At 38.6% G+C, this 17,605-nt stretch overlaps 1 protein-coding gene across 1 annotated transcript in view; it reads right to left on the bottom strand.

The window, feature by feature from the left end:
- Positions 1 to 17,605, bottom strand: part of ITPR2 (inositol 1,4,5-trisphosphate receptor type 2) — a 538,352-nt gene that overhangs the window by 70,798 nt on the left and 449,949 nt on the right. Inside the window, exons 50-52 of the mRNA XM_060113623.1 lie at positions 15,241 to 15,405; positions 11,830 to 12,025; positions 7,475 to 7,567 (exon numbers count right to left, since the gene is read on the bottom strand). Coding sequence (XP_059969606.1) covers positions 7,475 to 7,567; positions 11,830 to 12,025; positions 15,241 to 15,405 — 454 coding nt within the window. The remainder of the gene's footprint in view (positions 1 to 7,474; positions 7,568 to 11,829; positions 12,026 to 15,240; positions 15,406 to 17,605) is intronic.

Genomic DNA, 17,605 nt, shown 5'->3' on the forward strand with positions numbered 1-17,605 from the left:
AAAAAATTGCTTATATGATGAAGAGCCAATAATACCAGTATGCAGAGGAGTGAAAGATATGGCTGGAGATTAACTGGCAGCTCTCTGAAAAGCTCTAGGGAGTTTGGATTTTAGTTGGCAGGTAATGGGGCATCGTGGACATCTTGAGTTGTGGGTAGGGAAGGACATATTCAAAGCAGTGACTTCTGACAAGTAGCCTAGTGGTGATATAGTGGGTAAATTGAGGAGGAGAGAATAACTGGAGGTAGAAAGACCTCTTAGGAGGCAGTTGCAATAATTCAGGCATGATGTGCCATGAGCCTCCACCAGAGTAATGGGTGTGAGAATGGAAAGGATGAAAGATCGGGAGCTGACGGGACTCGGTATGAAGGAGACGGCAACGTGAAGTGTCAGACTGAAGCTTCCAGCCAGCGGTGACCAGGGAAAGGAGGGTCTTGCTAAACCGCAGAAACGGACCATTTGGAAGGAAGAACTGGATGCCGGGGCTTTGAGGAAGACAAGGAAAGAATCTCAGATGATTTTTTTTTTTTTTTTTTTTTTTTTTTTTGCAGTACGCGGGCCTCTCACCGTTGTGGCCTCCCCCGTTGCGGAGCACAGGCTCCGGACGCGCAGGCTCCGGACGCGCAGGCTCAGCGGCCATGGCTCACGGGCCCAGCCGCTCCGCGGCATATGGGATCCTCCCAGACCGGGGCACGAACCCGTATCCCCTGCATCGGCAGGCGGACTCTCAACCACTTGCGCCACCAGGGAGGCCCTCAGATGATTTTTACGTTTATCGGACGAGAAGACTTTTAAAAGGCTAGAGAGGACCAGAGCTGGGAGAGTACTGGGATCCAGAATTAAGGAAGACAATACTTTAAAGATGAAGAGAGTATCAAAAAACATCAGAAGTACAGAAGGGTCAAAGGCAATGAGAAACAAGAAAAGGTCACTGGATTTAACAATTAGGTCATCAGGAAAAGCACAGGAAGATGTCATAGGAAGAGGGCAAATAGTTTAAGAGAAGATAGTTGATTCAGAAGGTGAAGGAGAGAGTGTAGGTCAACTGTTTTATAGAAAAATTTAGTACTGAAAGGAAGGAGATTAATAGGATATTAGTTTGGGGGGATAAGAGAATGCAGAAGAAGGTTCAATTAGGACCCAAGAGTGTGTATAAGAAGAAAGAGAACAGATGGTAGCAAGGAAAAGATTTCAGGTGCAAGAATAATGATCTAGATAATGGTGGCACAGGGGTAATGATGAAAACAGAGGTGGTTATAAGAGAAGTGAGAGGACACGCCCTTGTTTACATGCATAAAGGAAGAATGAGTGGACATAGACTTTAATGGGGAGACATTTTAAAAGAACTAAGTATATTCATGTAAAGAACTTAGAACATTGCTTGGCATATATTTAGGGTGTAATAAATTCCAAGTATCATAATTAGCATTATTATTGATAGATGGCTGTCAAATCTCATGCAAAGTTATAATTTTAATATAACCAACAAATTCTATACTTAAACAATATGAGGTTAAGTTATCCTCATTTTCAGTTTAGGAGTATTAGAAAGGATTTTTTCTTAATTCATAATAGGGGTGTTTCATATGAGGAAAGGAATAAAAATATATTCTATTGACTCTGAAAGACTTCCCCCCGATCTGAGGTGTTAGTCTATAAATTTTTCTGGACATGCATGAATAAAATTATTTATTAATGCCAGTTATTTTCTGCTTTGACCATTAAATTATTCCATTTTTTAATGGTTTCTTAGAAGCAATAGATTGTCATTGAGACATATTTGAAATTCTGAATACAACTGAGAACCTCTTGTTTCTTGGCCTTAACCTTTAATCACAATCACCTCAATATGGAATTGCTGATTTTAAAAAACTTTAGGAAAAAAAAATTAAAAACACAGGGCACCCAGTAGGAAGCCAAAGGTAGAGTGACATAAAGACGGACCGGTTCTGCTACACATCAATCTTTTTTATTAAAGTAAAATACCAAAATATATTCAATTTGAATAACTCATAAATGTCGGACATCTGTAAACCTCTTTTTTCCTGTACATTCAAATGATTTTTGCTTGGAAAATAATTGCAAATAATTTTTTTTTTTGCCTCAAAAAAGCCTTACTTTTCTAGAAAATCAGTTTTGGGTTTTTTTTTTTTTTTAGGAGAACATTTTTGTCTTGGACGTCAGGGAGGTCTGCAGCAAATGAAATAAAAGATTTCTGTTTTTTTATTCAACTGCAGTCAGTTGCCAGTTGCCATGAGAATTCGCTGCCTCTAGGAGGATGACTACCTGCACCTATGGAGCCTCCGCAGCAGCTGGCTGCACAGCCTTCCACTCCCCGAGGCTTGTTATCATGCTACTGCACGTGTCTGGGCCTTCTGTAATGTGGACCTGCTGTCCACTAGGTAACAAACCAAGGCCTTCACAAATGCACGCTAGGGCTTGCAAATTCAAATTTCATCCTGGGGCTTCCCTGGTGGCACAGTGGTTAAGAATCCGCCTGCCAATGCAGGAGACACGGGTTCGAGCCCTGGTCCGGGAATATCCCACATGCCATGGAGCAACTAAGCCCGTGCGCCACAACTACAGAGCCTATGCTCTAGAGCCCAAGAGCCACAACTACTGAGCCCGCGTGCCACAACTACTGAAGCCCGTGAGCCTAGAGCCCGTGCTCGGCAACAAGAGAAGCCACCGCAATGAGAAGCCTGCGCACCACAATGAAGAGTAGCCCCCGCTTACCCGCACGCAGCAACGAAGACCCAACGCAGCCAAAAAATAAAATGTAAATAAAATAAATTAATTAAAAAAAAATTTCATCCTGGTCTTAGACACAGCAAAGTTATTTTAACATCTAAGTGACACACGCTGCCCCACAAACACCAGGTTCTGGCTTTCGTTCTACTTTTGCAGTTAGACACACGTGGCCAAGATTTAAAGGTGGCAGGGGTTACAAGGTCAGATCTGCAGAGTTTTCAATCAAATGGATTTTATCACTTACCATGTCAAATGTAAGAAGGTCACAGAAGAAAGAGCAGATTAATACAGGCTTTCCTGTAGTTTTTAATACTGATTTACAAATGATCCCTAATCGTGAAAAGCTACTGCCACCATCTCTGGATCCCACCAGCGTCTCTGTCACTAGCACCTGCAGTGCTGAAATCCCTCCAGGATTCTTTCCTCCTTACTCTGGGAGCTTTCCCTGCAAAATCATACCCACAGCTCCCAGTTCAGGTCAGCCTAAAAAAAAAAATGCAGACTTTGCCCCTGGGGCAATACACCTGGAAGAATTGTCCCCTTTTGTCCACAGGGAAAAGGGAAGTTCTGTTCTTTGTGTAATGTATTAGGTGAAAATGACAGGTGATAGCAGTATTATGGGAAGTCTTTAATGCGTTTGCATTCGGAGGTATAAACCAATATCCAAACAGACTTTGTGACAGAACGGACTGCCTCAACACTGTAGACATTTGGGGCTGGATAATTCTTGGTTGGTGGGGGGAGTTGTCCTCTGCATTGTGAGATGTTTAGCAGCATCCCTGGCCCCTACTCGTTTGCTAGATGCTAGTAAAACTTCTCCTAGAATTAGGACAACCAAAAATGTCTCCAGACATTACCAAATGTCTGGGGAAGAGGGGAGAGAATCAACTCCAGCTGATAAAGACATAATAGAGAAGATTTACTTTTTTTCAAGAAATTGCCTTCAGAAGACAATACGCATAAAGAACAAGCATTCCAAGCATTCTATGAGGAAGGCAATGTTAGGCAGAATTTTAACCATCTCTAAATTTTGGTTAGGAAAGAAATAATTTATAGAGATTAATCCTTTAATGAGGAGGCAATATAATTTAGAAGGTTGGAGCACAGGCCTTGGAATCAGAGATCTAGATTGATTTCCTAGCTGTGAACGTAATGTCTCTGTCCTTCAGTGTTTTTACCTATAATATGAGGATAGTTAGCAGCATCTCTCTATCCTTGGACATGCTTCAGGGTCTTCACTCATGCTGTTCCTTGTGCCCAGAACGGCTCCTTCTTTCTCTTGGCCTTTCACCCTCCAAGTCTCAGTTTAAACAATCCCTCCCCAGAAGGGCCTCTCTGTTTATCTACAGCTACGTTCTCCTGTGATTACCTATCATAGCACCACTTGCAGTACCGTATTTTGTAACTTTTTATGCTTCCCTCACTATTTTATAGTTTCATAATGTCCAGGATTATCTCTTTATTCAACACTGTCTTGAATATGGTGGCTGGCCCATAGTAGCGGCTCAACAAATAATGCTGTAGGAATGAATGAATGAATGAATACACAGAGTTTTTATAATTATGAATATCATCATCGTCATCATCATTGAGGATTTGTACTGATCTGACTTAACTCAATTCCTATTTTACAAAAACACTCACTTCGTTCGGTTAAATGTTAAGATCAAAATGTCACAATGAGTAAGACTGTATGAAACAATTACACTAGAATACCTGGTTGAGCATCTACAACAATGCCTGGGAAATTGTATAAAGCCTAAGCTTTGCAGACTTGCACAGAGTTGGGTGGCAACCTCCTGGGATATGTCCATACGTGTATGACCTAGAGGCTCTCATTCTCGGAGAGGGGGCTTCAGCAGCTCCCTCACTGTACCTTAGGGCTTCTGGATGCCGAGGGGTGGAGGAGCACTGCTGACTCAGCTGCTGTGCTGGACCCCTGGGTCAGCCGCCTTTATAGACTCTGGCAGGAGGAACACTAGCTTTGTTTTTGATTCACTGGCAAACCAACATTTTGCTCTTAAAATCAAACCACTGTTGCAGTGTATTTGTTTTTTAAAAAAAGGAAATAATTTTTAGAAGAGCAAGGCAGAAACAGGGTTACTCTGCTTGGGACCATGTTGTTAAAATGCTCATGCTAACAAGAAAGGAAAATTTTCAACATACTCTTTTTCATACTCTGTCACAGAGAAAGAATGTTGAATTAAAAAAGAGATAAGTACTTATAACAATAAATTGACATTCAAGGTGGCCAACAGATCCTAAGAGCTATTTAATTCTAGCCAGCTACTTAAACTATGTCTGAGGTTTTGAAATAGCTCTCTGTGCTTTTTTGAATCATGGAAAATGGGAAGAAGAGTGAAACATCTGCAGATCTGAATCTGAGATTATGACAAATTCCGCAAACCGCTGACAAATGAGATTGATCTGCTCCCCCAGATAAGATATGTCATTAAAGGGATAGTGTGGGAAGGAGTCAGGATCAAGAGAAGCCAGTATGGGTTCAGACGAACCTCACATTGGGAATATTGGCAAACATTATGTATCTGGGCTTTGGCAAGGAGGCTTTGAGAAGGAGCCTCATGAGATATTTTTTAAAAGAAGGAGGAACATGGGATAAATGGTAGTTTATTTAAGGCCGATTTCTTTGTGGGTGAATAATGCACAAAACATGACTATGTTAATCTGAAAGCATGTTTCTGGTGGCCACACACCAATGGACTCTGTCCTTAGCACTGTCCCCATGCAGCATTTCTAGCACCCTTAATGAAAATCTTTTGAGGTTGGCAAATTTTTTTTTTCTGTTAAGAGCCAGATGGTAAATATTTTAGGCTTTGTGGGTCACATACAGTCTCCGTTGTATCTTTTTCATTAAAGAAAAAAAAAAAACATAAAAAGAAGCTGCAACCATTCTTAGCCCGAGGGGTGTACAGAAACTGGTGACAATTCATATTTCCCCATGGCCCAAGTTTGCCAACCCGGGTTCTAGAGCTTATCAAACTTGAGGATGACATGAGAGAGAATGAATATTCTGCTTAATAGAATCAGGATCCATAAAGGTACCATGAGCCTCATGGCACGTGAGCACAGGAAGGGGCCTGAAACCTAGAGATCATCTGGTCAAGAAGCCCCTCCTCTATTCACAGGACAAACTGGGACAACCTGGGATTATGGGTTGGCAGAAATATATAGACATAAATGCATGGTTTTATACTTGAAATCCCAAACTCCCAATTATGTGAGCACAGAATAGGCATTTATGGCTTGACAGCTGAACCAGTGAAGAACAGCATTTTAGCCAAGAGTCAGTCAAATATGGGTCAAGAGTGGGGAGTGACTGCAAACTGCTCTATCCTAAACATGATCACACCACTCAACTTCTTGCCTTGGAGTGTTACATGAAGAGTCATCGCTGTAATATGTGAGGAAGCTGAAGAAATTGGAGGTATATAAGCCAGAGGATGCATGTAACGGGATTTTAGAAACTTCAGAGTCCAGTAAAGCTACACAAGTAGAGAAGGAGCTGGTTTGTGGTTTATAGGCCTGAACTGGGTACCCAGGAGGTCAGGGGGGAAAGAATCCTGAGTGGCAGCTAGCTGTTCACAGTGCCTGAGCTGCTGGGACGTGGAAATGGAACATATGCATGTGTTTAATTCTCCCTTTAAGTCATAGAGCATGAAACATTGAGTCAGTAGAAGAGACTGTCCATTTTTATTGGACTTGAAGCAACAGTCCAACATCTTAGGGCAAAAGGCAACTTGGGGAAAAAGGCTCTATCGTTATGACCGAACAACGTGCTTCCAGATGGAAGTGGGGAAATCCATCCTTATGCTGTGCTTAACTCTTGCTTCCCTCCTTTTCTCTGAGTCTGATTTTGCCCTCTGTAGACAAAACAGAGACTAAATCTATTCCTTTTTTATATACAGAACTCTTGAAATATCTAAATGCTCCCTAAATCTTTGCTGCTTCTGGAAACAGATCACTAATTCCTTCTACAGTTCATTAAATTTCACACATGCCATAGTTTTCAAATTCCTGCCACATCCTTCGAGAACAGATTAGAGTCTAAAAAATTCTTTTTATATGCATGTTCCATTTGTTCCTTTGGAGGCAGGGAAAGTATCATATGCCCTATCTATCTATCTATCTACCTACCTACCTATCTACCTAGATAGATCTCCCTCTCTCCCTCCCTCCCTCCCTTCCTTCCTTCCTTCCTCTCTTTCAGGACAAGCCATCTGAACAAGGCCCAGGAAATTGGCATAACATATGCAAGACATAGACCTAGAAAGTGGCAGGTCAGGGATTATAACCAAGCTTTTTGAGTTCTAAACCCATGCTTTCCCATTCTGTGTTAAAGGATGGATTCTTCTGTTAAAGGCAATATATTCTTAGTTAAAGGCTATACAGTGGAAAGGGACTTGCTTAGTGTGGTATGGTTTTGCAATATGGTAACAGAATTTTTAGCAGCATGTACCACAGGGTAAATTTGATAAATTCTCATGATTAGAAATAACGTAAGGAACAGGGTGAGGATACAAAATGACGGATATGAGAATCCTTTCTCTAGTTTGAAACTTTTAGGTTCTTTTACCCTCCATTCTTCTATTTCAACTCACCATGAAATTTTTAGAGCAACTCTCTAACCTATAATAACTTTAATCAAATAAACATAACTTCAGAAGTATCGAGTTCATGCTGTCCCGGAGCCTTTTTTACAGACCTGTATTTGAAGCTGGCATTGTGGGTGAGCAGTTGTCCTTTTCACATGTTCCCAGGATTGAAGCGAAAGTCATAGCAGAAACTGCATTGCTACCTGAGAACACACAATGGAGACATGGTATAGAGACAAATATGCAAGTGACAAGAAATGAGCAGACAAATTACACAGGCACATAAATAAAAGGTGTTATTACTCCAAATTAGCTGTGCTCCTAAAGTTTTTAGTTAAGTTAGTGTAGAATTCCCAACACACTTTTGCCTACTGAATCAATTTTATAAATAGAGAATAGGTTCATGGGCCAACCCACGAAAAGCCTTTTCTATCTTTCTAAAGTGGCTGAGATAAACTACTAATAATGCTGCAGGCCCTAACCACCATGTGTAACAATGTTCCCATGGCCAGATGCATTCAGGGCTCTGGCTTGGAAATGCCAGAAACATGTTCCCCCCGTGTAGCTGGTAACCCTGAGCTCTCAGCCACTGGTGCCCATGGCTGAGGTACAGCAAGCAGGAGGTGGCATCTCTTAACAGTAAACGGTGGGTTCCTGGGAAGAGGACATCAAACATCTCAGGGAAGCAAGAATCTTCTGCCAGATCCCTGTTCAGAATCTTGTCTTCCTTAGTCCCCAAGGATCCATCTTTACCCCCTATCTCCCCGGCCCCGATAGAAAAGAAAATAGTAACCTTCTTATCTGTGTAAAACAAGTTTCATATAACAAATTTTGTTATTAGTAACAAACACAACATGAAGAGTTTCGTTCCTCTCAAACCTGTTTTTCACACGGAGCCACCAAGGAAAGTCCAGAAGGTGGAGGGAGAGGATTAAGTTCATTTTTATAGACTGAAGAAATATTCAAGTGCATTTCAGGGCAGCACCCACCAAGGTTGGCCTGATGGTTTGATGAGGTGAAGGCAGAAGTGGGGAATGGTGGCTGGAGTTTGGACGTGTGATGAGGAGAGAGACCAGGCCTGGAGGTGCCACCAACACAAGCCCTGGAGCTGAGAGAGCTCGGGTCCCCAAGGAAGGGATGTCACAAACTTTACCTCCCCGCACCCTGACTGGGGCAGCATGGCAGAAAGGATGGGTCTATCACGGGGTAGAGTGAGCGTCACGTGGTCAGAGGGGTGGGGTTCCTGAGTGTTCCCCAGGAGCCATTCCCTTAATTAATATTTACTGACTTTGTGCTAGGCTCTGAGGACTCGGAGTCAGGGCCTTGGAGAACCCACAATCGATTAGGGAATACAGAGAGGTACAGACATAATTATAGTTGAATGGAGGGAGTGGGGTACACGTAAAGTGAGGTAGTGCATTCAGAGAGGGAGAGGTGAATTCTAGAAAGGAAAAAACACAGGTTTTTGGAGAAGGATCCATCTAGAGGAGACAGGATTTACACACAGGAAGATGAGGTAGAGGGTAAAGGGGGCAATTCCAGGTACAATCCTATGACAAAAGGTACAGAGGCCAGCAAAGGCACAGACAAGGCAGAGCTTCTAGGCTAATGATTTTAAACCAAGCATCCCACAGCCAGCCCAGGGCCCAGCAAAGTTTTCAAACCCGTAAGACACAGAATCAGAACTGTGGTAGGAATGAGTGACTTGCACAGCAGAAGAGAGGCTGAGCGGGTGGCGGGGGAGCCACCTGGGAAGTTTCTGCCGTTTTCTGGGGAGAGGAAATGAGGGTAGAAACAGGAGGGCGGCACTGAGGATGGGGAATAGGGGGCAGTGGGAGAGACACTGGAACCTCCGCTTGTCAACACTACCTTCCCGCCAACTCCTTGGGCTTGTCTAAGACATGGATTCCCCTGAACACCGTCAAGTGCAGGCTCCTGCATCTACAGAGTCAGATTCCACTGGTGTCAGAGGTGGGATATGCATTGTCCCAAACTCCCAAGGCCATTTGCAAATTATTGGTCCTCTGCTCTCATATCCACCTGTGGTGCACCTGCCATTCAGCTCTAGAACCTCACCCTCCTCTCTTTGTTCACTGATTTCTTCACATTCACTGAAGAACTGTGTACTTCTACATTCCCCATTTCACTTGCTTCCTAGATGTGTTATGCTTGATAATTTCACTCAACTTTGGGAGAAAATAGTTTTCAATAATTGAAAGAATAAACTTTATGCTACATATCCACAGACATAATATATAGTATTAGGAATTAAATTTAAAATGTTATGAAAATATGAGTGCTTCTTCCAGGGCATGGTACCACATAGACTCGCTATGAAACAAAAACTCTCAGTCTATGAAGAATCAAGAGTTTAACTTTGTTAGCTGTTCTTGTATGCCAGATTTTTATAGTATTTACAAATGCTTTCTCTTGTTTAACAACTTTTTATATAAATATGTATAAATATTTTGTGAAGATCTTGACATTTTAGTTTTTGTGCTTCCTATTCTGTAAAAGATAGGAAAGAAGACTTTTTTATATTTCTAAAGAAAATATATTCATAATATAATGACGCTAACTTACTTTTTTTAAATTGGAGTATAGTTGCTTTACAATATTGTGTTAGTTTATACTGTACAGCAAAGTGAATCAGCTATATGTACACATATATCCCCTCTTTTTTGGATCTCCTTCTCATTTAGGTCACCACAGAGCACGGGGTAGAGTTCCCTGTGCTATACAGTAGGTTCTCATTAGTTATCTATTTTATACATAGTATCAATAGTATATATAGGTCAACCCCAATCTCTCAATTCATCCCCCACCCCCGTCCCCCTTGGTATCCATGCGTTTGTTCTCGACATCTCTGTCTCTATTTCTGCTTTGTAAATAAGATTACCTGTACCAATTTTTTCAGATTCCACATATATGCATTAATATACAATATTTGTTTTTCTCTTTCTGACCTACTTCACTCTGTATGACAGTCTCTAGGTCCCTCTATATCTCTACAAATGACCCCATTTCGTTCCTTTTTATGGCTGAGTAATATTCTATTGTTATGTATGTACCACATCTTCTTTATCCATTCCTCTGGACACTAACTTTTTAAACAACACAATTAAAATTATTTACTACAAGATTCATAAAACAATAATGACTGTACACGTTTGATTCAGAAACTGTGATGCTTCAGTGTCAGACTTACTCTGTACTGAATAACTCAATGTGATCATGCCTAGTAAATAATTAAGACAAAGAATTTTGAGAACAGATAGTTTATGATTCACAGATAGTTAAGTACAAGTGGAGTTTTGGGGGTATTTATATACATGAGCTTTTCCTCCAAATATTTACACCTATAAAACTCTAGACAAAGTAACATTTAAGGGAGAAAAAGAAAGGCCATAACAGAAAATATACCATGTGTCTGTGAATAAAGACTACTACCTAGGTCTGAAATTCAGTCTCAAGTTTAATAACTTTCAATCTATGTATATGATGTTTCTATTCCATGCCTTGATTACTTAGACTATATAATAGACCTAAATGCCACTTAATTATCCCATATTCTAAAAGCACCACTAATTAAATCCTACTTTTAAATTTGATGGTTTGAAGAAAGAGAGAGTCATTTTGTGGTTTCCCTTCTCTGCAACCCATAGGCAGTGGAATCACCCAGAGAAACTATCAGCAAAGTGCAGAACTGCGATGTCCATCCAGCAACACAGGAGAGGAGGAAAGAGACTTAAGAACAAAATTTAACCAAAACAACAAAATGTAGGAAAGGGGGAAATAAGAAACCATTAGGGAGCATAATAAATAAAAAGTCCAAAGTAAGATGGAAAGAATCACCCCTCATACCACAAGAATCACAGCGAGTATAAATGGGTGATGTCTAACCAGTCAGACAATAAAAATAAATATCATACAAACTCTGACAGCCACATATTCACGGACAGAGCCCCTTAATGAAAATATTTTGAGCATTTTTCTATAGCAAATTTTCTGACTATCTGATGGTTTCCAAATCAAAGCATTTATGCTTTTCAACTATTCAAGTATAATATAATGTACTGTGAGCAAACATGTATGAAATAATGGTTGTGAATGATGCTGGAAGTTCTTGGGGGAGACATCCCCCAAGAGAAAGAATCCCAAAGCTATTACTCTGCACTGAAATTGTCAACTGTCCCCGGGAGTACAGTCAACACTGTTGAAACTTCTGCACTGAGACTGAGCTCAGGTGACGTTTCTTGTATGAAGATTTCCCTATGCACACTGTCAGCTAACATACAGCGTAGGGGTATTTCACACTCATGAGCTCTTAGTGAACAAGAAAATGTTTTCAAAGGAATGAAAAAAAACATTGCCTCCATCATCATTCATCTGTGATCCTCTTAGCAAGCGATGTACCAGTCGGAGCCGCCATCAGAGCAAGCTCATTTAGTGGTAACAGCAATACCTGTAAGGGGAGTTCTGTTTTTCAGCCTATCCACCTCCATAGTGAAGTCATCCTTCAGAAAAAGGAATCCAATAATGGAAAACAGGTAGACAAGGATGAGGGCGAGGACTGCAGTTAGAATAATGGAGCGGCCATTCCGTGTGACACTTTTTATGACATTGAGCAGAGTCTCTTCTCTATATACTAAATCAAAAAGCTACAAAACCAAAGAGAACAAAAACAAGGAAAAAAATGCAATGAAGCAAAGGGTGAATAAATACAAAGGTAATCACAAATACAAATGCAGGCCATTTTAGTTTATCTGTGAGAGAATAACAGTATAAATAACAACTTAAAAATGAACCAAAATATGTATTTCTTCTCCAGTTTGAATGTGTTAATAAACTGCTTTTCAATAAAGATAACTCTAACACAATATATAATGTGCATCTGTTGGTTTCATAACCAATGTAATATCAATTTTTTAAGACATGGTAATAGCATAGCTTCAAATTTGAATTTAGAAAAATTGTAATATGATACATAACTTAGCTACTTATTCCCTATTTTTAGTCTTTCTGATATTCTGTAAGTTGCTTCTAGAATATGTAAAATGGCTAACATGAGAATGCTGAATTAGGGAACTAAGTGATGAATAACTGAAGGATTCATTCAACGGGTTGTTTAATATAGGGATTAGAGGTGAAATGACATGAATTCAATTTTATGAGCCCACTAAAATAGAAAAGGTATGAAATTTAAAAATATTTGAGAAATGCAGACATCTTTCTTACTAAACAGGTAGATTGAGGGCAAAACCTATTACTTTAGTATATACTTTTGGGAACAGAAGTATAAACAGAATTATAATTCACAAGTGTTAATTCACTTCCTCTATGGATAATGGGTTATTATCCATTTTGTGTTTAGTAGTAGACAATCCATATGCACTAGTCAAGAACCTAGGTATATGTTTGCTATCTGCAGTCAACTTTAAGAACAATTTTATTTATTGCTATATTTAAAGTTGAAATTATACATTCGCAACTACATGTTTCATTATTAAAAGTTGATTAAAAGCAATATTAACATTTACTTTAATGAAAGCATAAGTATCAGTTTGGAAATGAATAGTATTTTTGATACTTGAATAACTGGGGTTTGTTTTCTGCTATCTATGGGGAGTGATTAAAATTTCTGAGCTGTTTGAAATGATTAATACCAGTGTCGTTCATCCCTTCAGAAACACCAGGGCCTTGTACTCTGTTTTTCAGGGTTTTGAGGCTTATACAGTTACTTTCCAATTTAACTATAGTCTTGTAAATAATTGCTGTAAATATATTAACTTGTTTGCTCACCTTAGGACACTGATGTTTTTTGATGGTCAAACACAAAAACATATGTTTAACTATTTTGCTATCTGTTTATCTCCTGGAGGGAGATACAACCTTTAGAAACAAAGTCTTTATTCTTCCTTAAAGACAAGTTAAGTAACACAAGTTCAGCTTCCAAATTACTGACCTGGCTTATTTAACTTATTTAAGTATTTAGTTGACAGAAAGGAGATTTTCCTTCAGCTGAACAGTGGCTTAAAGAAAAGGTCTGGAAATGGTTCCAGATCATTTCTGGATAGTTTATGAAAGTTTACAGTTTTCAGAAGCCCATAGGATACTTGCTGAAAATGCATATTCCTGGGCCCTATTCCATACCCATGGAATCAGAATCTTGAGAATGCAAAGGTATTGATGTTGGACAGGTGAACGGTTCCTTCCGTTTATTTCTCAAAGGAAAATCTAGAGTGTGGTTTCTATTACTGGTTAAAGGATTGGCATTTGTGGACACAACTGGGAATGCAAATTCACATATTTTTCAAAACATAAAAATATTTTTAAAATACATTTAAATACCATTTTGACATTATGTCCATTAAAATTTTCTTCTAGTCCTCTAAACATGAAAATGGAATATATCCTTTTTATAACCAACCCAATGAAAACAAATTAGCATAAGTGTTGTATGATTTGAAAAAGATGAGAGAAAAATGCAACTGGAAATTAAGGTTAACATAAATTAAAAGTACCATTACTATTAATAACTCATACAATAATTCAGATACACCTTTATTTTGTCAAAAACCTTTCCTTAAATAACAAAGATTTACATATATCATTTCACATGTTTTTCATATTATTTCTTTAATGGGTCTTGATATTACTAGTTTCATATTACCCCTATCCATTTTATAGACAAGGAGGTTGAAGCACAAAAACATTATAATAAATATTACATATTATAGTCAGGGAAAAGTGCCGGGTATAATAGACCTTTACCTATCATAGGCAGACTTTAAAAAATGCAATTTCTGTGGTGAATTAGAGCAAAGAAGGAATTCAGTAGGATCCTTGGATCAGAAAAAAGTCTACTTTTGATGGCTGAATACTAATCTAACTGCCTGGAAGATAATTTTGTATCCTTATGTTGATAAGGGACAAATCCACTCTTCACTGTGGGTCTTTCAAGTGTTTTAGGGTAAACAGGAAATTAGCTTCTTACTTAATCTTCCTACATGGGTGAGCTAGGTCACAGGGAAGCAGGAGGCAATGAATTTGCCCCTCATGACCCAAGCAAGCCAGGTCAGCATAATGTTTTTTAGATCTTCAGCTTGTTTTCAGGTATTATTTTATTGGGTAGTGTTCTCCTCTGCATACCAACTGTGAGCTGAAGATATAAATAAATTGTTCCTCTGGCATCATGATGCTAACCTGGTAATGCTCTAAGTTTCAAAATGTTACCATATACTTGTACTGACTCCTCTCCTTGTTTATGGCTATAGAACATATATGTAGCAAGGAAAACTGATAACCAGCAAAAAAACAAAAACAAAACCAAAATGCAACTTTAGAAGAAATCTAAAAATCCACTTAATGAATAGATATATGTAAATAAGCTTAACAACAATGACATATTAAATCTAAAACTATAAGACTGCACTTAAAACAACTCATCATCTTTTTGCTAAGTTGGCTTTCCGCTTCATTTTATTTATATGCCATTCTAAAGATACACAAAATATTTGCTGTTATACATAAATGCAATGAATTCAGTACCAAGAAAGTATATCCCTTTTCTTGTTGAAGAATCTCTAAGGGAAATATGACTTGGCTGAAACCCAAAGCAGCCTGCTGTACAAAGCCTGGGTCAAGAGGTGGGTCTCAGAGAGAAAATAAAGAATTGCACCACCTATGTCGTTTCTCAGAGAAAAAGACTAAAAATAATAATAATGCATGATTTTCCTAGGCAAGTCTAAAAATAACATTATTTGTCCTAAATGCCAGACTCTGCTTAAAAAAAAAAATCAAAGGAAGAAGCATAAGAAGCAGCAGCACTATGTATTTTTTTCAGCAGTGACTATCCACATAGAGATGTACTCACCAGGAAGCTATAGAAGAATTCGTGGACAAAGAGGCCCAGCATGCAAACCAGGACATATGTTACATGGTAGAGAAAGGCCATATCCAGGATGACCGCTCGGTATCCCCGGGTGAAGGTGCCACGATTTCCAACAAAACTCACCAGAAATACTATTTTATTACAAAGCTAAAGGGAGGAAAAGATTCGATTTTACTGTCTTATTTGTTCTGAAACTCACAAAAACAGCATGTCATTGACAAAACCTATTATTCACAAAGTCTGTAGTTTTCTTTTATGATTTCTCATTTTGTAATTTTTCAGCACTGCTTACAAATCTGCATGTAAACACCATACAGACAAACCCTGTATTCTTTGCAGTTCCAGGAAAAGAGAGGAAGAGTGATTAAGAGCCCCAGTTCTGCAATCAAGACAGACGTGAATTTAAATCTTAGTTTCCCCACTACTATTATCTTACCTAGGCCATGCAACTGTAGGCCTTGGTTGTTTCTTCTCAAAAATTGGAATAAAGGAATTCCCACCTCATAGAACTCTTCAAGGAATTAAATAATTCATAATGCATATGAAGCCCTTAGTACAATGACTCTTGAAATATTACTCATTATATTTTCCATATTAAAAGTAATAATGCAATGTTTTTATTATTATACTATAAATGAAATAGAAAAATATATTTTCAGAAAACATCCAGAGATTTGTCCTTGATTTTTTTATCCTGGACTTTCTCTACTGAATATTATTTTAAACAAGTAGGCCATTAAAAATTATTTTTGTATTTAATTTACTCTACATTCATAAAAATATAAATATATTTCTCTACCTAGATTAAAATAAATATAATACTTGCATGTATCTTCTAAGGTCTATGCATGGTAACTATTCAGTAAATGTTTTGGAGTGTTTATTATGCTTGGTACCATGCAGAGCAGGGGTCCCCAACCCCCAGGCTGTGGACTGGTACCAGTCTGCAGACTGTTAGGAACCGGGTGGCACAGCAGGAGGTGAGCGGCAGGCCAGCGAGGGAAGCTTCATCTGCCGCTCCCCATTGCTCCCCACCACTCCCATTATCGCCTGAACCATTCCCTGCAACCCTGGTCTGTGGAAAAAGTGTCTTCCACAAAACCAGTCCCTGGTACCAAAAAGGTTGGGGACCGCTGATGTAGAGTATTCAAATTAAAAATACATTTAAATACAGAAATTTAAGGTTAAGTACAGACATTTAAATACAGAATACAGAAATTTATACTGAGGTTCTTTGGCAATGGTACCATATTTGTTTTTATATGTCCAAACCTAACTTTGGGAAGACAGCTTGCTCTTTGCAACATCATAGATTTTTCTCCATGTATATGAAAGAAACTGCCTTATCGAATGATTTTAAATAACATAAGAAGGAGCACAACACTTTGGGCAGAAGTAAAATTTGAGAGGTTGGAAAAACCTTTTCTTTCCACTTTCTGAAGTCCAAATCAATACAGATAAAATGAGAAATGGTTTATCATTGCACGTCGTGAAGATAACCAAACCAAATCAACAACATAGCAATTAAAAACTTCAAACCTTTCCTAAGTTTGCCCCATGTTAATTAAATATCCTCTCAATAATAGATATTATCAATTTCATTATCTTGTTAACTTGAATAATGTTAAATAGAAAGTCTTACTTCACTATTTAGTGTTACATCATCATACCTTTACATTACTATTAATACATAGCTACAGTATTAATGGATGTCTTTATGTTTACTATCCAAGAGCAAGTTTAATTCATTCACCCATATCATCAATATGAAATAGAAATAAGAAGTGTTATAAAAAAGAAAATTAAAATTATGACTTTTCAGAAGGATGAATTATATGTTGAAGACAAATTGTTTAAATGTTGTGTCTTTGAGTCATAAAAAAATTATGCAGGAAAACTATAAGTCCTATATACTTATAGGAAAAGGGATACATTGACTTCTCAAGAGAAATACAGTTCAGTTCTCAAACAATGCAAAAGCAAGGACACACTTCTGCCTAAAAGGGCCTCTGCCATTCTTCCATGAAAAAGAAAGATTCGCCTTATTTGCTTCAGGTTAATTTTTTTGAACCTTGACCTAAAGCTTCATATTGATGAATATGCTCCTTTTCTCTTGATGGAGCCAATGCTGGTAGCGGCAGCCACCTATTTCTGCACAGATCAGAAACAAGGAAACTGCTGTCTTTTAATTTTGAAGTATTCATACCATGAAGAAATAAGTGTAAGTATAAATGATTTGGGTAGGAAAGAACTTGAACGCCGGTTTCTCCTGCCGCATGACCTTGAAATTTGCAAATTCGTTTTATTGAGCATTTTCCATGAAAGCTGGGAATATTTATGGAAATGA

The sequence above is a fragment of the Mesoplodon densirostris genome, chromosome 11 (genome assembly GCF_025265405.1).
Source record: "Mesoplodon densirostris isolate mMesDen1 chromosome 11, mMesDen1 primary haplotype, whole genome shotgun sequence".
Classification (NCBI taxonomy): Eukaryota; Metazoa; Chordata; class Mammalia; order Artiodactyla; family Ziphiidae; genus Mesoplodon; species Mesoplodon densirostris.